The sequence below is a fragment of the Leuciscus leuciscus genome, assembly GCF_965113295.1.
Source record: "Leuciscus leuciscus genome assembly, chromosome: 7".
Lineage (NCBI taxonomy): Eukaryota > Metazoa > Chordata > Actinopteri > Cypriniformes > Leuciscidae > Leuciscus > Leuciscus leuciscus.
In genome coordinates, this window is record NC_138731.1 from 9799903 (window position 1) to 9823743 (window position 23841).

The 23841-nt window shown below is 40.8% G+C and overlaps 1 protein-coding gene across 1 annotated transcript; it reads left to right on the top strand.

Moving 5' to 3' along the window:
• Nucleotides 1–21051: 21051 nt before the first annotated feature.
• Nucleotides 21052–23841, top strand: evx2 (even-skipped homeobox 2). The gene is made up of 3 exons (XM_082176616.1): nucleotides 21052–21654; nucleotides 22377–22612; nucleotides 23105–23841. The coding sequence occupies exons 1-3, from the start codon at nucleotides 21258–21260 to the stop codon at nucleotides 23711–23713; spliced, it is 1242 nt and encodes a 413-aa protein (XP_082032742.1). The 5' UTR covers nucleotides 21052–21257; the 3' UTR covers nucleotides 23714–23841.

The window sequence follows — 23841 nt, forward strand, 5'->3', positions numbered from 1 at the left end:
GAGTTTATATTAGCAGGCTAGCAGCCCTACCAGCATGTTGACTTAAATCATTTTTATTTTGTCTTACATTTTAGTTAACTTATTTTCCTGTTAATGCTTGGGCCTGATGGTGGGCCAGCCTTTAATATTCTTGGATTGAGTTACTAGCTGGGTTACTATTTGTTGAATATATTTTGCCAAAATGTTGTCTCTTTTCAAGAGATTGTGGAAGTGCACTTTATTGTTGATCTTTATTTATTTGTGGTTATAATTTTTACTTGAATCCTTTCAATACTTTTATACTTTGATTTTAATATCTGTTATGTTATTTATTTTAATAGTTCAAAAAGTACAATAAATGTTAATTTTGATTTAAGAATTGTTGAAAGGTATCTTTTTAATGTGAAATAGTCGTCTTACATAATCGTGATTTCAATACTGACGAAAATAATCGTGATTATGATTTTTTTTCCATAATCGAGCAGCCCTACCACAAGCGAGTGTCTACTGTACCTTGGATCACTTCCTCACTCTTAACCTCAACCTGGCTCTTGACACAACACACACTCCTCCACAGGTCAGCTTTTGGTGTAACCTATGCTCACTCTCATCTCCCACGTATCCTCTATGGTTTCATTCTCACTTCCTCTCCCTATTCCCCTAATCATTTCTCATCACTTGATACTACCAGTGCTACTGACACTCTTTGCTCCACTCATAACATCTTGTTTAAAGAACTTTTGCCCCCCTCTCATCCAGGCCAGCCCACGCCACCCCCTCCGCCCCCTGGCTTTCCGATGTTCTCCACAAGCATCATTCTAAACTTCTGCAGAGAGAGAGAGAGTGGCAAAAATCTAAAGATTCCACTGACCTTAGTTTGTATCAGTCACTCCTTTCTTCCTTCTCTGCTTATGTCTCAACTGCTAAAATGACATACTACCACAACAAAATGAACAATTCTTCTGACTCTCACACCCTTTTCAAAACTTTTTTCTCTCTCCTTTGTCTTCCTCCTCCCCCTCCTTAATCAGCTCAAACAGATGACAACTTTTCCATATACTTAATAAATAACACAACAACCATCAGCGGCCAATTCTGCCAATTCTCCACACCACAAACTGACAAACACATCTTAAAAGCAAACACACACTCTCCCCTCCTTATCTCTGCTCTTAGAGGCAGAAACTCATCCAAACTCATCCTTTCCAATCACCATACTACCTGTTTGCTTTCAAGCCATTTCTTCTTCAATTGTACCTGCACTAACTCACATTATCCACATATCACTTCACATTGGTACATTTGCCACAGTATTTAAGCAGGCTCAGATAACCCCACTGCTTAAGAAACCCACTCTTAATCCAGCACTTTTTTCCATCACTACAGACCGGAATCCCTTCTTTCATTCATTGCAAAAACGAGCGAGTTGTGTTCAATCAAGTCTTTGCCTTTCTCACACAGAACAAAATCATGGACAGACACCAGTCTGGCTTCAAAAGTGGCCACTCAACTGAGACTGGCAAGAGCAGCTTCCAAATCATCAATACTCATCTTGCTGGATCTGTCTGCTGCTGTTGACACAGTTAACCACCAGATCCTCCAATCAACCCTCATGACGAAGGGCATCTTAGGAACCACACTCCAGTGATTTAAGTCTTACCTCTCAGGTAGGTCCTTCAGGGTGTTTTGGACGGGGCGCAACATCTAGCTACTTGGGTGCCTCAGGGCTCAGTGCTTGGACCACTATACCTAAACTCTCTTTGCAGGTCTTCCAGCATGTACTGTCTTTACTGCGGCAGCAAGAGTGGTCTAATGAGCTGAAGAGAGCACGTCACATCAAGCTGCTCACATCAAATTCGGGGCACTGAAGTTTGCCTCAGAACGACCGCTGACTCTGCACCCCTATACCTAAATGCACTACTTCAGACTTATGTGCCCTCCAGAACTTGTGTTCTGCAAGTGAACGCGTCATATGGTTCCATCCCAAAAGGCACAAAATGACTTTTATGGACCTTTACCTTGACTGTTTCCTGCTGGTGGAATGGCCTGCCTAACTCAACCCGATCAGTATTTTTCATCAACACTTCAATGCTATCAATAAAACCATTAATACTAACACTTTCTATTTTATTTCTATTCTATCTATTTTTTCTATTTTGTCACAGCACTTATATATTGTTGCCCTTTTGTTGGTTTAATTGCTTCTATTGTCCTCTGTTCTTCTCCTCAACAGAGAATGGCTGGGGTGCTTTCGAGTGTTGTTGTTTTGCTGTACTCCGCATACTGAATTAGATGTTATGGTACCAGGTATCAAACATGTGATAGAAAAGTGTCTCAGTACCTTTCCACATATACATAGTATTTCTTAGTATACATTTCAAATGATGAAAAATACTGATGAAAGTAGCTTGGATGCACACTTTCTAGTTGAAGGTTTGGCATGGTCTGGTGGGATCTTCCTCCTGCCTCGTCCAAGCTGTGAATTAGTTGGAGGGGACGATTGTTTGTGTTTTGTGGTTATTTTGTTTTATAATATTACTTGTTTTGATAATTGGACTGACATAATCACCCTTTGCAGGGTAGTGTCATGATAACAGTTTGAACTAGAGTAAAGTGTGAGTGCTGAGCACTAAGAGGAAGGTGAGTACGACACATATTTTTGGCTCATATTTTAGACCTTTTTTTCCTTTCAGACAAAAACCTGTTAATGCCATTTTCGGTTCCAAACCAAAATTTCAGTTCACCCTAGTTGCAGGCATTGCGCAAATCCAGCTTTGTGAACACTGTGGCACCACACAGAAGTTACAGGGTGACAGAGATCTGGGGAAGGGGATAACGGTATTTGTTTATGATCATATTAGGTGCTCAGTGGTCAATGCTGCCAACATACAAAAATGTGTAATTGGAGATGGAGCATTTATTTTGTTGTACCATAACTTTTCATTTACGGTGATGTTATCTGCCCACTGCAGTGCTCATCCAGAGTGCAAAGATGTGATTTAGGCGATCCCAGCTCTATCCGTAAGAAAGCAGTGGGGCTGCATCTCTGGGGCGAAAGAGCATTGCAACAGCAAACCACTGCAATCCTCTGCCAATCCAGAGTAGGGAGTTGGATTGACCATTGCAGAACTGTAAGTCGAAGAAACGAGATTCGGCATGCTGGGTGTAGGAGGAAATTCTACTTTGAGCTTTGGAACTGGAGGGTGAAGAGAGTGCTTGTACCAGTTCTGGGAAGGGGTCTGTGGTGGATGCGTCCATGGTGTGGTCTGGTCTGACCACACAGACATGGGGATATCAGCAAACCCACTTGCAGGGAGTTTTATTGCAGGACATAGAAAACACAGGTAAGTAACAGTTCAGTCAAAGTTTGTAGACTTAACTGAAGAGTGATTGAGATGTTGGAGACAAGATGTTATAAAACAGTGCAACACCCAGAGAGGAATCAATGCTGGAGTTGAGGTAAGTACTCTACAGATAACAGAGCATTCTGTGTAGTCCAGGTAAGCAAAGACGATTCCAGACTCTGACTGAGATTTTAGAGGGAATTCATATGCTGTGGCAGATGTCCATTTGCTTTGACAGAAAACAGAGAAAAAGGGTTGTCTACCCTTTTGTCAAATAGATAGGAAATCTTCAACACACATTCACTGGACATGTCACTACCATCCAAGGTCACTTCCAGTCTGTTCCTACAGGATAAGCTTGACCAGAGTCAAATACCACCTTGCTTGAGTAGGAATAGTTTTTAGAAAACTGTTCAGACTTGTATTGTTTTCAGGCTCAAGAACTCAAAGGATAAATGTTTAGCGGGAGTGAGTTATTTTTCGGTTTCCAGTCATGGATCTAGAGTGTTGTTGACAGTAGCTAATTACAAAGAATTGTAAGTATGGAGAGAACACCACTATAGTGTTTTGGACTAAACTGAGGGGGAAAACTGAAAGAAACTGCAATTCCATCAGTTAATTTGGAAGAAGAGGAAGGGGAGCTCCTTCTAGCCAACCCCCAAAGAAAAACGCAGTCATGTACAGATAAGAAGGCTGTTGTATTGTTCCATTTTTACCATAATGCCATTTAAAGAGTAACAAAGCACAATACAATTTATGAGACTAGTTCAGGCAAAAGTTACAGGAAGGGAGGCCAGTTCAGGAGGGTGAGGGGAATGTGGGGACTGAGCTGGTGTGAGCTTCCCCAAAGTGCACCTGCGGTTGCCACTTCTTCCTTCGTGGCTCTGTAACGGCAATGGTGGAATCTCTCAGCAGAACCTGTTCAGCAAGATCTGAGTTCAGCGGAGAGTCCTGACATTCATCACTTTGCAGTGAGGGCAGATGGACCCAGCAAAATTCTGCTTCAGTGATAGCTTGGCCCAGGCAGAGAAAAACAGAGGTTGTGTCCATTCAGGAGCTTAATGGGTCCCACTCAGGAGAGGCATTCACGCAATGCCATGGTATAATGCTTAATTTCTTCCTCCGCAGAACGCTGTATGGGGGAGCGCACAGTTGAGTGTCATCAGCTGAAAGAGCGTATCTCAACAGTGAGCAGTATATTGCTTCTTAAAGACAGAGACAACTCACTTATGTCATTACGATGGAACTTTTTGTTTTGAAGACACAGGAAGAAAAACAGTCTAACAGATGTATCACTTAAGCAGAGCAGCGATTGTACTGCACATATCAGAAGATTATTACGGAGGTAACTAACATTGATGGAGGAATTTGCAGGAAATTGCTCTTTTTTTCTTTTTTTTTTACATGCATTTCCCAAATATGTACTTAACATAAGTGTGATGTTCGTGAAGCTTTAGTGTGATATCTAATAATAGTCAACCCAATTTACTAAATACATATGATTTTGTGTGGATCAATCTATTACTTATAGCCTACACATTGCTTTGTTTGTCTGATTGCAGTTTTCAATGTTTCATTTTCTAATTCACCTGTGGATTAAGACACAGGTTTCCAGCATCAGTGGAGACATGAAGATTAGAGTGCCCTGTGACTGATCCTGACAGTACAAGGACACGGAGTAGTGAGGTTCACAGTGTTGCCCGTATTAGCCATGGAGTTTGCATTAAAGATGTGGACCCATCAAGCAGTGGTGCTCTTTACTCCCCCAAAGGAATTGCATCCATGCTGAACATGGGTCTCAGAGGACAAAATATGTGTTGTTGAAAAGTAAGGTAAGGTACAAGAGAAGGAAGAAGTAATGGGAAGATGTTTTAGTGAGCCAAGAAATGTGGAATATATGGACAGTTTTCATGTATGGTGGTAAGTCATTGAAATATTTCCCCCTAGTTTTTATCAGCCTGCAAAGCCATTGGAACATTGCCCCCTCAAATAACATCTCCAATCACTCTGAATTATGTGAGAAGTTGTTTTCAACAATCATGCTACAATTTTGTTTGACCCAGACCACATCCACACAAATCAATGTATTTCATATTATATTATTAAGTGTACTTATGAATTTACATATAACAGTCATACCTGTTTTATGTTGAGTAATTTTGGAGTTGTCCCGCAGGTGTCTGCACGTAACTGTGTCCTAATGATATGCTTAAGCGCCCTCTAGGATTACCTAAAGAGCACTCATGGGTCTAGTTCCTGGAGGGCCACAGCTCTGCAGAGTTAAGCTTCAACCCTAATTAAAAGCACCTGATCCAGCAAATCAAGTCCTTCAGGCTTATTTGAAAACTACAGGTACGTGTGTTGGAAGAGAGAAGAGAGAGAGAGAGAGAGAGAGAGCGTGCTCTGGCTACTTTGACACCGATGCCTGTGGAAGGGGGTTAGTTAGTTGTCACAATAAGCGAGAAAGGACATGAAGCAGCTAAATCTCGATCTTCCGGGAAATTGCCCGTTTAAAAAAAAAAGAAGTAAAAAGGCCATGAGAGTCTGCTGGCAAAAAGAGAACGAGACAGAGCTCTAAATAAAACGAGAATCAACATTGGCTTGGCTTTTTGGAGATAGTGAAACCTGAGGGATTTGAAATGTTGTAAAAGCGCCATCTCCAAAAAAATTGCGTTTTTTATTACTCAACGGGTGAGTAAGGTATTTTATTGAACAGATAAATTGCCATATAGCTCTTTAACATTCTAAAGCATCATCTTTTCCCTTAAGAAAATAAACCATGGTTACTAGTCAAAACTGTTAAATCATGGTTTTGCTACACTAACCATAGTTTAACCATGGCATTTATAGTAAAACTGTGGTTATACAAATGGTAATCAATTTGCCAAAAACCATGGTTACTGCACTTTTACTATAATAAAACCATGGTAAATTTTCATAAGGTTGTGAAGAGTCATTTCATTATGGTTGTTAAAGTGCTGTGCTGAACTTTTTTTTTTTTTAAGGAAGTATCACAATGGTTAAAGCTCCAGTAACTTCTTCAGTTACTTTTTCAGGGCTTTTGCGTTCTCTCAGAAAAGTTTTGCATGGCGTTCACCCAAGAAACGTTGTGTTTGCTCGCAAATGACTGGTTAACATCTTAGGATTGTGCCAATGTAGTTTACAAACAGTGATAAAACACTTTCAATTAAATATAAAATTTTTGTTTGATATTTACAGCTGTTTGGGGATTATTTTATGGAGACAAAATCTCTTTTTTTACTTTACTGTAGGCTACCGAAAGGCTTAATAGGTAGCCTAATGTCTGCTTCTAATTTATTACTTTAACAGTTAAATTAATCAAGAGCAAAATAAATAAATAAAAATGTGTGTGTAACATGACACAAATGTTGTGAGGGGGTTTTGGACCAGTTGTAAAGTTTTATTACATTTTTGTTCCTGAAATCCACCCTTCTGCTGGGATCAGTATAATCTAGATTTTTTGGATCAAAGGCATCCAAATCTTACTAAAAAGTTTTGAACAACACAAACTGATGATTTAATGCAGATCAAAAACACTATTGGATTTTGTGATCCAACCTGATTTCAGAATCCTTTTTTTTTCTTTTGCACAACCCATTTTCAAGATTTAATCCAATCCGATTGCCGAAATCTGATCCGATCCGACTTTTGAACAACTGGCCCCTTGTGTACCTTGTGTCGCTTTTCCACTGCATGGTACGGCTCGACTCGGCGCGGAACGGTTCGGTTCGCTTCGCTTTTCCACTGCGTGGTACGACTCGGCACGGTTCGGTTCGCTTTAGCTCATTTGTATTTCCACTGCAGTTAGTACCGCTTCAAAGTGGGTGGGACTGATCGTCTCTACTGCCATTATCATATTAAATGCGAATTTTTCATTCCGTGTTTCCCCATCCACTCCTCGGCAACCAACGAGAGGAACATCTGCACCTCGTCCACTGACCACGATTCGGCCATTTCTTTTTTTGAAGTTTATTTTCTTTCTTTTTTTAAGCAAATACTTTTAAAACAGGTGCTACAGCGTTGGCTGTTGTCTACTGGCTTTTTAAATCTAGCGGGTTTAGTGTCTCGTGTCGTAAATACAATGACGCTGGTAGTGATGATTCTGTCTGACCAATCAGTGATCTGCAGTGTTTTCACGTCACATTTTAGTATCGGTACGGTACGCTTGGAACCTCAACAGAGGTGGTACCATTTAAAGCGAGCCGAAGCGAGCCGTACCGTACCGTACCATGCAGTGGAAATGCGCCATAAGTGAGCCGTACCGAACCGAGCCGTACCGTATCATGCAGTGGAAAAGCGCCAAAGCGTGCCGTACCGAACCGAGCCGTACCGTACCATGCAGTGGAAAAGCGCCATTGGATTACTGATTTTGCTTTCCCTGGTGGAGTTTAACCTGTGGCCGAGGTGTTGCTGACTCGAGTCTTTCTGGGACCACAGTGAAAATGGATTCCGCGAGCATGGTTTTAAAGTACACCCCTTCCCAACTCTTGGGTTTACTATTTGTTGAAAGACACGTATCATCTCTGTATCATCTCTGTAATACTGGGTTGTTGCAACCGATGAGATGTATTCATCGGAGTTCCGGTCGTGGTAATAGTTTTGCATCCTCGTCTTATATTTCGGTTATCAAGGCAATCTCACAATCACAATCTACTGTCATTGTGACAGTTTACAGACCTCCATACACTAAGGGTGTTTTTATGTCTGAATTTGCTGATTTGTTGTCTCTGCTGTGTTTTAAGTTTAATAGAATATTATTATGGGAGATTTTAATATACATATTGATCTAACTAATTCCTTGATGGGACATTTGTGTTTACAGGCAACTTGTCTCATCGATGACATTTCAGAGCTAAATAATGCACTGTCTACTAACCTGGATTTATTTGCTCCACTCAGGATCTGTGAAATCAAGTTTGCCTTCTCTGCTCTGTGGTATAACAACACTCTATGATTAAAGATGGCTGATTGTAGAAAAATAGAGAGAAAGTGGCCGCTTTCCGGCTTAACTATCTACTATCTTGCTTGGATCAACGTCCTTAGTGAAAACAGAGCATTTATTCTGCCAGATCATCTTATTTTGCATGTATTATTCAGGAACATCAACATAATCCTAGACAACTTTTTAAAACCATCGGTGGTCTGCTCAAGGCTAATGATGGTAGTATGTTGGCAGCCTCACATCAGCTGTGCCAAAAAAATTATATTTTACTATCAAAATTGCTAATGCTCGTAACCAGATTTCTGGGTAACACCTTATTTGGATGGTCCCTTTTGAACATTCTGTTGACTATAAGTAACTTTGCAACTACATTACACACTAATTAGAGTATTAGTAGACTCTCTGCTAACTCTTTATTTTGATGATTTCTCAACAGATATTCTAATGACTATAAGTAACTTTGCAACTACATGTCAACTTAATCTAACCCTAACCCTACCAGTCTGCTAATACTCTTCTGACACTCTAAAGAGAGTAAGCTGACATGTATGTGCAACGTTACTTATAGTCAACAGATTGTGTTAAAGGAACCATTGAAATAAAGTGAAACCGATTTCTGTGCTTTCCTCTCCTGATAGTTCCCATGCTAGTGTGACAAGTTTTTCAGGTGCCCTGATTTCAAATTTTGTGCAACCTGATTTTGCCTCACTTGTTACAGTTGTTTCAGGTATGAAAGCTAGTACTTGCATACTTGATCCCCTTCCTACTGGTTTGTTTAAGTCTTTTTTGAGCATTTGTGCCCAGCAGTGCTTAACACAATCATCAAATCCTTAAGTACTGGTGTTATCCCAGCTGCAATAAAATTGCTGCTGTTACTCCTCCTTTTTAGCAACTTCAGTCTGATTTTCAAAAATTTCATAGCACTGAAATGGCCCTGGTTAAAGTTACTAACTAACTTCTTTTTGCCTCTGATGCTGGATCTCCTACTATTCCTATTCTCTTGGACATTAGTGCTGCTTTCGACATCAAAGATCATACTCTTTTACTTAATCGCCTTAAACCCGGTACCGTCTTAAACTGGTTTAGATCCTATTTGACCGGACCCAGACAGTTTGCTGTTTTAGGGGAACACAGTTCTGATATTGTTACTGGCATACCCCAGGGCTCAATTTTAGGAACCTTACATTTTAGTCTTTATTTATTCCCACTTGGTCAACTCTTACAAATTTTAGGCATTAAGTATCACTTTTATGCTGATGGCACACAAATCTATATTCACTGTAAACATGCAGAGTGAGGCTGACTCGTTGCTCATCTCTGAGATAAAATCATGGATGGCAAAATTTTCTGTTTAAACGGTGATAAGACTGAAGTCGTGCTTATTGGTTCTCCTCATCAGCTCAGTAGTCCTCTTGTCATTGATGGTTCTGCACTCGAGTTTCAGAAGAAATGAAGGAATCTAGGAGTGATCTTTTATTCCACATTGACATCTGACCCTCATGTACAGAATGTTGTTGAGACTTCTTTTTTTATTTTTTTATTGCACACCATGCTATCCTTTTCAGCTTCAGAAAAGTGAATTAACATATTTGTTTTCTCTCGCATTGATTATTGTAATGCGCTTCTTACTGGGGTTTCTCGCATGTTTTAAATAAGTTACAGTACATTAACAATTCTGAAGCCAGAATTTTAACTAGGACCAAAACTCAAGATCATATTACTCCTGTTTTGAAGTCACTACACTGGTTACCAGTTAAGTACAGTGTACAGAGCTCTCCACAGTCGGCCCCAGAGTATTTATCTCAACTTTTAACTCCTTATTTCCCAAACCGAAGTCTTCGCTCTTCTCAGCAGGGTTTGTTGGTTGTCCACCAGACACGATTACGTTCCATGGGTGACAGAGCTTTTTCTACAGCTGCTCCCAGGTAGTGGAACCAAATTCCAGTTGCAATTCCGGAGGCAGTCTCTTGGAATTTTTAAAACACATTTTAAAACATATTTTTTTAAATTAGCTTATTGTTGATTGTGGTAATTATTGCTGGTTTCTTTACCCACCTTTGCTTTTTTGTGTGATTTATTTTGTATTTTTGTTTATTCTTTACTTTTGTATTCTACTGTAAAGTGTTTTGAGAAGCTCTTTTAAAGGTGCTTTAGAAAATAAAGTTATTATTATTATTGTTCGCATGACATGTGGACTTACTAAATCCTTGTCTTGAACAAAATAAGCAATCTGATATTCAGTACAATGTATATCTTTTATTTTGAATATATACAAATTTCATTTACGTCTTTTAAATTGTCGAGATTTAAAGCGCCGTTTCTGAAGAGTGCGCATGTGAGTACATGCTCTAGTTCGTAAGAACGAGCCTAGGGATGGGACGGTATGAACATTTTATATCACGATAATAGTGACCAAAATTATCGTGATTATCAATATTATCACGGTTTTGTTAAAACGAGATGAAAGTGTTCAAAAATAACTGATGCTCACACTGAAAACATTTCAACAAGTTTTGTATTTGAAAATCAACAAACAACAAATAAAACGAGCAGCTCTAGGCACTTTTTTAAGCAAGATTATATTCTGTGGCATTTCCTTCTTTATAATGACCGTCGTCAATAACAACGCATTATAACACAGCATACGGCCTGAGGTTAGTTGTGATTATCTCAGGCGAAAAACTGAGCTTCCAGTCTAGATCAACTTGCATTTTCCAGTCCCAGGCAGCATCCAGCAGGGTCAATTCCATTTTTGTAGTAGGCTTCACTGACGTTGTCCTGCTCTTATGAAGGCGGTGGATTTTGAGAATCCATGCTTTGGAGGAGGAAGGGCATTGGTGGTGGTTCTCCTTCCTTCCAGGATAATCGCCAGTTGTCTCAAGTCCTGATTGTGCCTCCAGGTGTAAAGGCCTTGGGAAAGACTGGTTTTGCAGCTGACGAGGATGTGCCTTAGTGTTGCTGGGGTTTGACAGAGAGGACATAATGGATCTTCTCCAGTCCACTGGTTTAGGTTCTTGGGTGTGGGAAGTGCATCATAGGTGGCTTTGATGATGAAGCTCAGTCTGCTTCCTTCCATCTCCCAAAGATCCTTTCAGGTGAGCTTACGTTTCTCCAGGTTTGTGCAGACTGCGAGACTGCCTTTGTGCAACTTCCTTCTCCACTTCCTCTCAGTTGCCAGCCTCGGTGCAGCCGCTTGTATTATAGCATCTTGAGAATCGGTCAGGGTCATGTCTAGTCTCACTTTGTTGCATTTATACTCTTCAGTGAGGCTAGAGACAGTCAGTTCCAGTGCACTTTTCCCATATAGGCCGATATTACTGAGGCAATGCAGGAGTCCAAGCAACTTCTTGATATAACTGACTGTTCTCTCCAGTTTCTCGATTTTGGTAATTTGGACCTCGTAGACTGTTTGAGGCCACATCAGAATTGCAAATCTTTGAAGTAGTTTCTGACCAGGTGTATAATGGTCATTGGCCCATGGAAGAACTCAAAGGCTGGTCCAAGAATAAGATATGCAGATCTCTTCCTTCCCTTTTTGCAGTCTGGATTTGATGCCATATCATGCTTGTGTGTTCTAAGCATTCCGAGAAGCCTGGTATACCAGCTTTCTGTATCAACGCATCAATCAAGTTGTTCTGTTTCAGGTATGTTGTCATCCTTTGAGCAATAATGCTAAAGAAGATCTTTCCTTCTACATTCAAGAGATTGATTTGTCAGAATTGGTTGAAGTTCGAGGCATCCTTCTGGAGGACCAGCCTGCCTCATTACAAACTTCTTGAAGGGAGAACCCAGAAATGAATGCCTTAGAGGCCGCCATACTCCTAGTGGAATTAGCTCTATTGGCCAAAAGGGGATGGCTGGCCAGAAGCTTCATAGGCAAGAGAGATAGCCTCAACTATCCACTTGTTAACAGTCTGTTCAGATGCAGGGAGCCCTTTCCTAGGTGACCCATAACAGACAAACAGGTGATCAGACTTCCTCCACAGGTGGACATCAGTATCCAATGCTCTGACTGGACAAACAAGGTTCAGCTTTCCTGGTCTTGACTCTTAAAAAAGGAGGAGGACAGAATGCCTGCAGAATGGTAGGCTGCGGTACGTTGGTAAGGACTTTTGGAATGTAGCCCGGCTTAGGGTAAAGGAAAGCTTTGACAATCAGTGGTGTGAATTCAAGGCACGAGGGGGATACCGAAAGGGGCTGAAGATCTCCTACTCTCTTTAGTGAAGAAATGGCCAGAAGGAACACCGTTTTTAGGGTCAGAAACTTCTCTGAGGCCGATAGTCTCTCAGGGTATATAGTTTCCTAGTGGATGGAGCTCTGGAGTGAAATATTGTCTCTACAGTCTATAAACTCTCTCTCTCTATTGTCTATAAACTGATCAGGCGGGCCGGTTCTGTGATCGGTATGAAGCTGGATACACTGGTGATGGTGGCAGAGAGGAGGACACTGGATAAACTGTTGGACATTATTGACAATGTTAGCCACCCTCTGCACACCATCATCAGCACTCAGAGGAGCCGGTTTAGTGGAAGGCTGCTCCTTCCCAGGTGCCGGACTAACAGACTTAAGGACTCCTTTGTCCCTCATGCCATCAAACTATACAACTCCTCACTTGGGGGGAGGAGGAAATAGGGCAGAGAGGATAACACAACACAAGACAACATAATACATATACATATACACATACATACACATATATATACACACCTGGACTTACATTATGCTTGGTCATTATATCATCATATCATTATAACACTGGACTCAACACTGACTCTTTTTAAAATAACTTATTTATGATTATGAATGTTATATGTATGTAAATTTATACTGTTTGTACTGTTAAAATTTTTGTATTGTTTGAAATTTGTACTGTTTTTTTTTTCTCCTTTTTTCTTCTTGCTAAAAACTGTAGCTGGAACTTTCAATTTCCTTGCGGGAGTCATCCCAAAGGATTAATAAAGATAAGTCTAAGTCTAAGTCTAAGTCTACAACCTTGGTTGAGAGATCAGAGTCAATGAATTGGGCACCCTCAGAGGCCAAACCCACAGGTTCCAAAATTCTGGTTGAGGATGGAGGATCACTCCTCCCTTCTGAGATAGAAGGCCCCTCCTGACCGGAATCTCCAGGGGAGAGGCGTCGAGGTGGATACTATGTCCAAGAACCAAACTCGGCTCGGCCAGTACGGTTCTACTAGCAGTAAACTGATTCCGTCCCGGCGGACCTTCTCCAGAACTGGGAGCAGAGCAATCCGGGGAAAAGTGTACAGATGCAGCCTCGGCCACGTCTGTACCATTGCGTCCACTCCCAGCGGGGCTGGATGTGTGAGAGAGAACCACAGTGGACAGTGCATCGTGTTCTGAGATGCAAACAGATCCACTTCTGCTTGGCCATAAACCTCCCATATATGCTCCACCACCTCGGGGGGTAATCTCCATTCTGATGTCCCGGGATATAAACTGCTCTCAGGGAGAGCATCTTCCCTGGGGACCACAAGAGAATCTGGTGTGCCAGTTTGCATAGTGGACCCTAGTAGTTATTTATGTACTAGACCACCGATGTGTTGTCTGTAAGGACAAGCACATGGTGGCCTTTCGGGTCCGGGAGGAAGTGCCTCTGGGAAAACCCCTTGATCTTGAGCCATCACTGCAGGGGCCTCATGTACAGCAGGCCGAAAGGTATGGACGCAGCTGCCATCAGACCCAACAGTCTCTGAAACTGTTTAAAGAGCACCTATTATGGCATTTAAAATGTTCCTAATATTGTTTTAGAAGTCCCCAACAACAGTTTTGCATGCATGCAATGACAAAAAACACTTTAGTTTTCTTATAATATGCATTTATTTTTACCTGTTTTGACCGCTATTCTCAAATGATTCGTTTAGTGAATCACTTTTCAAAACCCCGCCTTTACGTGACGCTAATCTGCGGTGATTGGTCCGATGACCCAGTCAAATGTTAGCAGTGTTTACAGAGATAATACTTATATTGCATAACACGGAGTACAATGATGCTTTTATCAATTAAATTGTGTTATAATAATGATTATAGTGCACTGCTTTGTAGTTTGTAGTAAAAAATTAAAAATAAGATAAGGAATTTAATGTTATGTTAGCGAGCATAGCCCAGAGTTCATAATGTAAAAGCACAATCAGTCTTTGTTTGCGTTAGCCCGATGCATAAACATAACGTTTTAAAAAAAAAAAAAAAAAAAAAGAACAAAAAAAAGCAGTACTACGAGGTATTACTCTATTATTTAAGACAACTCCGAAAACAACGACAAACACTTCACATATCTCAATACAATTGTCATTGAAGACCTAGAAGCGAAACGGTGCTTACACAACAAACAAAATAATTATTAAGCATGCTACATAAAACATAAAAGCAACAATTATTAATAAAACTTACAGGTTGTGATACGGAGGAGGAAGCTGATGCAAATACACTTGGAACTGAACCTTCCTTCAATATCAGCCGGCTCGCGAATCCAAGTTTGATTGCATTTAAGTTGGTAGAGCAATCATCTTCAAAATGGCGCGAACAAAGCACAAGGCTCGGACTATACTTCTGTGGTATAGTTGTATGAATTGTAGCCACTTAGTCTTCAAATGCTCCTCGGGCAGATTAAAAAAGTTTGTTTTTGTGTCGCACTTCAGAACACAGCGTCTCGTCGCCATGATGTTTTCACCGGCGTCTTGGAGTGCAATAAGTGGGCGTATCGTATTCAAATAACTTGACAAGTTGACGTCATCTAGTCAGAGAAAAAGCTTCGGTCTTCTAACGATTCATAAAAATGACTCAGAGTCGACTCTTACTTTTGTAAGACAATAACTTTATATACGATGCACTTTCATATTTAAAATTTTGCAGGATGTTTTTGTTCACTTAGATCTATGATACACACTACATGAAAGGTAAATTTCTAAATTCCGTGAAAGGTGCTCTTTAACAGTGAGTGACTGGCCTAGCTTTAAATCCTTTACGACTGAGAGGATCGTGGCGACATGAGCAGGCGAAAGCATGACCCACATCGTCACTGAATCCCATTTCACACCAACTTCCTGTCTTTTGGAAGGGTGGAGACATGGACGTATGCGTCCTTTAGATGTATCACAACAAACCAATCCTCGGATCTGATTTGAGTCACGATCTGCTTCAACGTTAACATCTTGAACTTGAGTTTCTTGACAGAACGATTTCGAAGATGAAGGTCTAATAAAGGACGCAACCCTCTATCCTTTTTGGGAACAATGACATACCGGTTGTAAAACCCAGAGTCTCTGTCGGGTGGAGGAACTGGTTCTATAGCTTCCTTTGCTAAAAGAGATTTCACTTCTTGTTCCATCACCAGAGCCTGTTCTGGATGTACTACTGTGAGTAACACCCCGTTGTATCGTGGTGGACGAGAACCAAACTAGATTCTGTAACCTTTTTCTACAATCTGCAGGACCCATTGAGATATGTTTGGCAGAGTCCTCCATTCTGCCAGATAATCTACTAAAGGAAGAAGCCTCTCGAGGCTGGTCTCTGATGTAGTTAGAGTAGCCACTTCGGTGACCTGAAGCATACTGGCAGGAAACAACCGATTTGACTGATTTTCAGAGCGCGCGAGCCTGACGCAGTGTCGTGGTAACATTGAATCACAAGCTCACTGGAAAGAGCTGCGCCCCGAGGCACCAAGGGGGGTGGGGTTGGCAGAACGGTCTCCTTAGGGCATCGAAGTGGCGCGGGCACCGTGTAATGAGATGTACACCGCTCCACCCCAGAGGGGGATGCCCTCAGAAGTCTGACGCCATTGATTCGTGAGAAGAACGTTCCTCAGATCGGTCTTCTGCTTAGAAGGCTTGGGCTGAGACTGTCGCCTCCGAACCCCATGATTTTTGAGGGGGGGCACGAGATGAGACACTCTCCTTCTGTTGCGCTCGATGTGAAAAGCTAGACGGCTGGGGCTGCTCATGCCCAGCAGCCCCAGGGGACGGCGAGGGAGGTATTGCTTGAACGCCTCCGAATGTCTTTTAGCCTACTGAAACCTCTTCACTACAGTGTTTGCAGCTTCGCCGAAGAGGCCAGGAGGTGATATCGGGGCGTCCAGCAAAAATACTCTGTCTTTTTCTTTTCTTTTTGACAGATTCAACCAGAGATGTCTCTCCACGGCCACCGAGGCTGCCATAGACCACCCGATGGCGTGAACAGTCTCTTTGGTGTCCCGAAGAGGCAAATCTGTGGCCCAACGCATTTCTCAAACTGCGTCAGGCCCCACCCCCTCACTATCATCCAGGTCCCTCAGCAGGTCGGCTCGGTATGCCTGTAAAATTGACATGGTGTGGAGACCAGTCTGACCTGCTGCCGTATATGCTTTTCCCATTAATGTAGACAATGTTTTTAGGGGCTTAGTGGGAAGCGCCGGGACCTTCAAGGACGATGCCGAGCTAGGGGACGGATAGCTCGCAAGTTTCTTTTCCACCTTCGGCATCGCCCCATAACCACACTCTTTTGCCCTCTAAGTCAGAATTTAATCAAACCTGAGAACTAAAGACTAGTGAAGAGTATGGTTTATTCCACGACCTCTCTTTGGGGAGGTCGGGACAAAATGGAAGGCCCTGTGGTGGAGTTACTGTGTTTGGTATCAGAAAGCGCTCATCCAGTTTGCTTTTAGGACGAGCTTCTCGGCTGGCCATTCGATAGTTAATTTTGACACAGCGCAAGAAACTACCTCCACCAGCTCCTCATATGCAGGGGAAACGGATGGCAAATCCTCTTGCCCCGTTTCGATGCTTAGTACATCCACTTCCTCAGAACTACATGGCTGAAGCACCTGGCCCTTCTCCAGGGCGGAAAAAGCCAAAGCACGGGCTTCCGATCCCGGAGTGAGAGCACTGGATCTCACGGGTAAAGGTTGAGAAAGGGAGAAAAACACATCACACAACGCTTGTGTGTATCCCCACCCGTAAGGAAACGAGGGCAGGGAAAAGCACACAATCTGAATGTTTGTTCTTTGTTTGCCATGATTTCTGTATTGGAGCTGTACTATTTTGGGACAGACAACTATAAATAAGACAGAAGCTGAGGCACAGAAGCTAATGCCGGTTATTCCAGATGTGCTTTTATCCTTTCCTGGTCGTGACGTCACCTGTCCGTGACGTTCACTCTCGCCAATGGACTAGTTGACACATGTGCTTCAGACGCAATCACGCAGGGGTAGGGTATTCCCAAAGCATCCCTCGAAAGGGAACTTCCTTAACTATTTATGCTTAATGAACACTTGACCCCAGTGTACCTGTGTAAAGAACATCTAGCAACAACAACAAAAAAACTGTCAGTGTGTCTAAGTCTGTGTGTTTATATGTGAATATTCTCAATCAGAGCCACAATGGTGAAAAATCTATGTTTTTAGAGCCCTAGGCTTGGTGAGCCCAGAGATTGAACAGGGCACATTTTACTCTTCCTTTAGCTTTGAGCTGCCAAATGGCTCCATACAAACAACATAAAAGTTTTCACTGTCTGAGGTCTCAAAATCCTCACCATTGGCTTTCAATCTTTTCTTTACAACTGATCTGACTGACCTGCCCTTCTTTAAAACTCCATCAGTTCCTTTTTTACCTTTTTTTAAACACTGGCCAGGACACATATATCTGTCTTTCTTTTCCACTGTCTAGGTATTATGTAAAATTATTTAGAAAATTAACTGTTCTTAGTTGTATGTAAGAGGATGGTTGTAAGATATGTGCATTTTTTTATTATTTTTTTTTTTTTAACTCTCTGCTTACGGCAATCACATTTGTAACTTTATTGTAAATCAATTCATATTTAATTCATACAGTGAAGTGTATTTTTAATTTTTAAGTATTTTTAAATTTGATTATTCCATTTCTGTATATTTCTTAAGACATGTTACTGTACCTGAAAAACTTTACGTATGTGTCCTATTGTTTATTTATTTATTTTATTTACCAGTTTTATATTGGCAAAAGTTTTCATTTTTGTATTAAAGAATTTATTTGATGTACTAAGTAGTTTTTCTATTTGTCTCAGGGCTGCCTTGCTTTAATACAGACGACTGCCAGTAATGTATGTAATGACTGCAGTCAGCTTAAATTACATTTGTTTTATAATATGGGTTGACTATAGGAAGATAAATAAATAAATACATTTCAAGGTTGACAATTAATTATTATTAATATTTTCTTCTAGACCTATTAAATTGTCTATGGCAGGAAAGTAGGAAAAGTAACACAAAACAGTAACCTACAATCAACCCCATGCATATATCAAATCGAAATTTGATTCAAAATCGAGAATCGATCTTGATCTTAATAATCGAATCGTTATATCGTTATAAGTTATATGGTTTTATTTGCAAAGGTTTAAGTACTAAACATAATACAGTTTTGGTAAATAAATCAATAAATCATATACAGTAGGATAAAGGATCTGGGAGGAATTGGATAAACACTGAAATGATCATGGGTCTCCGAGGTTATCCCTGATTGGTGGAGATGGTGATGTTACAACTCTCCCCATGTTACAATCACACCCAGTCTCCCACGTTTTAATTTATTAACTGTCACGTAAATTCGAAGAATGTGAGTATAGTTTTAATAAAGATCCTTTTTTGTTTTTGTCTTGAATATAATAGTTTTGAAATATAAATTAACAAATTACATTTAAACTGAATTATTTGTCTCCTTAAGGGATAGTTTACCCAAAAATCTAAATTCTGTCATAATTTACTCACCCTCAAATTGTAAACCAAACCTGTATGAGTTGCCTCCTTCTGCCAAACACAAAAGAAGAGTTATGAACATTTTGAAGAATGTTGGTAACCAGACAGTTGACTTTCCATATATATATATATATATATATATATAATAAAACTATAGAAGTCAATGCCCCAACTTTTTGAACTGACCCTCTAACAGCGAGAGCAAGCAAGATGATTGGCGATATTGTTTCTATTAAAGACTTTTTGCAGATTGAGGCTTTAACGGTTTACAATAGTCTAAGACATTATAGTTATTTTGCGTCTAGCAGAGATTATACGTTTTAGCGATCTTATCATGTGGTATTAAAGGCATTATTTGTCACAAATATTTTAAACAATGATGAACATGTCATTAGATTCTACCGATGTCACAATTGATCAATTATTAATAGGTTACAATAAATGAACAGACTGGTTAGAACTGTGGTTAAAGAATTATTTGAACAACATGGAAAGATGGGTTGATGATGGCTCACTGAATTCAAGCTGTTGTATTATCTGATGAAAAACTGGCGAGGGCGCCAGAGGACGCGCAAACGGTTTAGTGCGCGTCCCGGTCACGCGCGCTCTCTCAGCTTGAAGTGGATAACTTAACCTCGCCTTACAGAGCCGCTCACGCCCACACCTTAACACTTGATTTGAGAGCACACACTATAGTTCCATGATCACATATTAAAACGGATTAATACTTACCTATTTAACAGCGTTTTAGAGATATTGTGAGAAATATGTATGCAGTGAAATAGCCTACCCTTTTGGATATCAGATTTATTTATTTTACAATTATTTGATTATTTTTTTACACTATACATTTAAGTACTGCGTAATAGTAGTTAACTACATGTATTTACTATAGGGTTTTGATTAGGGTTTGGTTTAGGGTTAGTTGCATGTAATTTTGGATAATTTATAGTAATTAATATGTAACATAGCCTATGTCACAATGACACTGTAAAATAAAGTGTTACCCAGATTTATTTTGTGCATAGGCATGACCAGCGAGATTGGCAATCTAGATTGTCATTGATCATAATTATAATCTCTATACAGTTTTAAGATCTGCATATTATAAATATGTAGCAATAAACAGTAGCCTAAAGATTACATGATTCCATTTCCCAATATATACAATATAAATAAAAGGGTTTTTCCGGTCTTATTACATACTTTTGATTCAGTCTTTCATGCCATGAATTTTAAACATGGGTTTAATAAACGAAAACATTTGTTAATTTTAGAGGTTTTGTGTTAAATTAGGATCAATCACTTGACATTTGAAAATAACCTATCTCGTGATTTCAGCATACTAATAACAAATAACAATAATAATAATAATAATTCTACAAATAAACGACTCAAAAATAGTATGTAATAATATATATAAGATTTGCAAACGTTTGGGTCATCTATCTCCAACAAATATAGGCTATAAGAAACCCGCAGCGTTTAAATAATGCCACAAAATTGAATGTCTCCATATCGTTATTTTGTAACGAACAACAATATTCGCAACGGGATCTTCTAATTGGATGCAAAAAATCTTTAACTAATGCCTCTCATTCGAAAACGTCTGTTGTGAAATAATCGACAGAGAAAGAAAAAAGAAACAGAGCTCAGAGAGAGAGAGAGAGGGAGAGGGAGTGGGAGAGCCAGAACAGAAGGAAGGAACAATAGAGAATCAAAGCATAATGATATTCCTAAATGAAGAGGGAAATGTTGCCGCGCTCATTTTATTAATCAGACTGTCAATTTCACCCCAGAGGCCAACCCCAGGAGCCATCTAAAACAGAGTCCGATCAGAAGCTGCTCTCCTCACTTCTCCTCTCTCTCTCCACCTGGATATACGCGTCTGGCCGATCAAGGGCCGACTCTATCAACCGATGACAGTCTCTCTCCTATTTATTTGCTTATAAACCTGTTACAATAAATGATCATTCGAACCGCGTCACGCGCACCTTTAACGACGAAGGCGCAAACCACTTTTTGATGAATGACTTTCTGGACCAGAGAGGATGCGCGGGTCATTTTGAGCAGTCATTCGTTGCCCGCACTGGCATTCCTCTGTTTTTTGCTTCCAGCTCATAAAGGTGTTATATTATTTAGAGGCGGCAGCTGAGCTGAATGCGGATTAGATCCGCCACCAGTCATCGGAGCACCAGCCCTGGGACTTTGGATTTCTTTCTTTTTTTTTTTTTTATCTGCACGACTTCATGATGGAGAGGATAAGAAAAGAGATGATTCTGATGGAAAGGGGACTACACAGTCCAGTGGCGGGAAAGAGGCTCTCCAACCTCACTGACTCTGCCGGGAACGCGGTGCTTGAGGCCCTGGAAAACTCTCCGCACGCCGGTCGCCTCAGCCCGAGAATACACGGCGGGCTCGGGGATATTCCCACCAAAGGCAAGTTCGAGATAGACAGCTTGTTTGGAAACCATCACAACGACAATACCTCCTCCACTGAAGTGTCGTCCTCCGAAAGCAGGAAGAAAATAAACCTGTATCCTGAAGTTTCTCCTGACTCCGATATGAACAGTGATGTGGAAGTGGGATGCCCGTCTCACCGCTCGCCGGGCAGCATCAGCCAACACAAGGAAAACCACAGCAAAGGTAAACAATCCGCATGGAAACTTTCAGCTTGTGCTTTATTCATTCGTTTCAATTCTAATTTGAGTGGATATTACAAAGTTTGGAAGGTATAGCTCTAATTGAAATTCCATTTGATGTGTGTGTTTATATTTTATTTCATATAGGCAACTCTTAAAAATAAAGGCTCCAAAAAGGTGCCATAGAAGAACCATTTCGGTTCCACCAAAGAACATTTATTAAAATAACCTCTTTTTTTCTTAGTGTGAAGAACGTTTTAATAATCTAAAGAACATTTTTCCACCATCCTTTTGAAGAATGGAAATATTCCAATATTCTTTATGGAACCATTGATGCCAATAAAGAACCTTTATTTTTAGAGTGTAGCATTTTTCTAAAGCCTGTGTCTGCGTTGCCTTTTTACTACCTGAATTAAATGATCTGCTATTGCATTATGTAGACTGTGTACATTTTGCAATGTTAAAATGATGCATTTGAATTGTTTGATACATTTGTCTTTAATTGTGTATTCTATATTTTTGGTTTAAAATAATTGCGCGCTACATCTATGTGACAAATACATTTAAATGGAATCCCAAAAAGTCCCCGTTGAACTGAATAGCTACATTTTATAAATAAATCACAGGTCATATTTGTATATTTTATTTTAACGTGCAAATTAGTGTGATAAAAGAAAAAAATAAATGTATACCTTTCTCTTTTATTTATTTCATTATCCGATTTAGGTTTTTCGGACAGTAATTCAGGGGCCTCCAATTCAAGTTCGTCTCTCTCGAATCTGAACGGTAATTCCATGGGAAACTCCAGCTCGAGCTCGGACCAAGTGAGGAGGTATCGGACTGCGTTTACCCGGGAACAGATTGGGAGATTGGAGAAAGAATTTTACAGGGAAAACTACGTGTCAAGACCCAGAAGATGTGAACTGGCCGCAGCATTAAATCTACCCGAAACAACAATAAAGGTATATGGTCATCATTATTTGGTTCACCTCTTCCAGAGCAGATCGAATATGTTCCTGCTAATTCATAATGCTTTTAAAATATTCAGCTGTATTTTACAGCACAGAGGTTCATGAGTAGATTAATACACAAAAACACGCAATTGTATATGTCCACGTTCTAATGCTAATTCTGGTAAATACTGTTTACAAAAAAATATGTGGGATATACTGTTAAACACACATTAGACCATATCATATGTAATGAGATATTTTTATTTTGTCTGATGCAGAAACATGCCTCTTTTCAGTTTATCCAAAGTGGTTGCATTTACAGAATTTCTTGCGTAATTGATTGCGTAAATTCTTCTCTGATGAAAAAGCTTTAACCAATATTATTTCAGATGCTTATGTCCTGAGGTTATTTGCCAGTTAAACTGTAGCCTACTAGTGTTTTAATTGTTTAGTTCTCTTGTTCTGCTCATCCCTAATTGTTACCTGTGTGTTTCTGTGTAGGTGTGGTTTCAGAATCGACGAATGAAGGACAAGCGGCAGCGGCTCGCCATGTCCTGGCCACATCCCGCGGATCCCAGTTTCTACACCTATATGATGACGCACGCGGCCGCCACCGGAAGTCTGCCTTACCCTTTCCATTCCCACATGCCACTACACTATTACCCCCATGTCGGTGTCACGGCAGCAGCTGCTGCGGCGGCCGCGTCAGGAGCCGCGTCTTCACCTTTCGCTACCTCTATTCGCCCCCTCGATACTTTCCGTGCGCTTTCTCACCCATACTCGCGCCCGGAGCTGCTGTGTAGTTTCCGTCACCCAGGACTGTACCAGTCTCCCGCGGGTCTGAACAGCTCCGCGGCGGCAGCAGCGGCTGCGGCGGCTGCGGCTGCGGCGGTCGGTGCGCCTTCAGCGGCGGGGCCGTGCTCGTGTCTCAGCTGCCACAGCAGTCAGGCTGCCAGCGCGCTCGGCTCCAGGAGCTCCAGCTCTGACTTCACCTGCACTGCGAGCGGTCAGAGGTCCGAGAGCGGATTCCTGCCATACTCGGCCGCGGTTCTCAGCAAAACTTCGGTGCCCTCACCGGACCAGAGAGAGGAGAGCGCGCTCAATAGATAGCTTAGTACTGGCATACACTCTTTTATTTGAAGGACATGTAATTATTTGTATTATTATTGATATTATTTTTAAATGTACACACTAAAAACTGCTGGGTTGTTTCAACACAACTTTGGGTCAAATATGGA

Coding starts and splice junctions, on each gene's coding strand:
- evx2 (XM_082176616.1), top strand. CDS start 21,258: ATGATGGAGAGGATAAGAAAAGAGATGATTCTGATGGAAAGGGGACTA. Junction 21,655..22,376: donor CAAGGAAAACCACAGCAAAG/GTAAACAATCCG, acceptor TATCCGATTTAG/GTTTTTCGGACAGTAATTCA. Junction 22,613..23,104: donor TACCCGAAACAACAATAAAG/GTATATGGTCAT, acceptor GTTTCTGTGTAG/GTGTGGTTTCAGAATCGACG.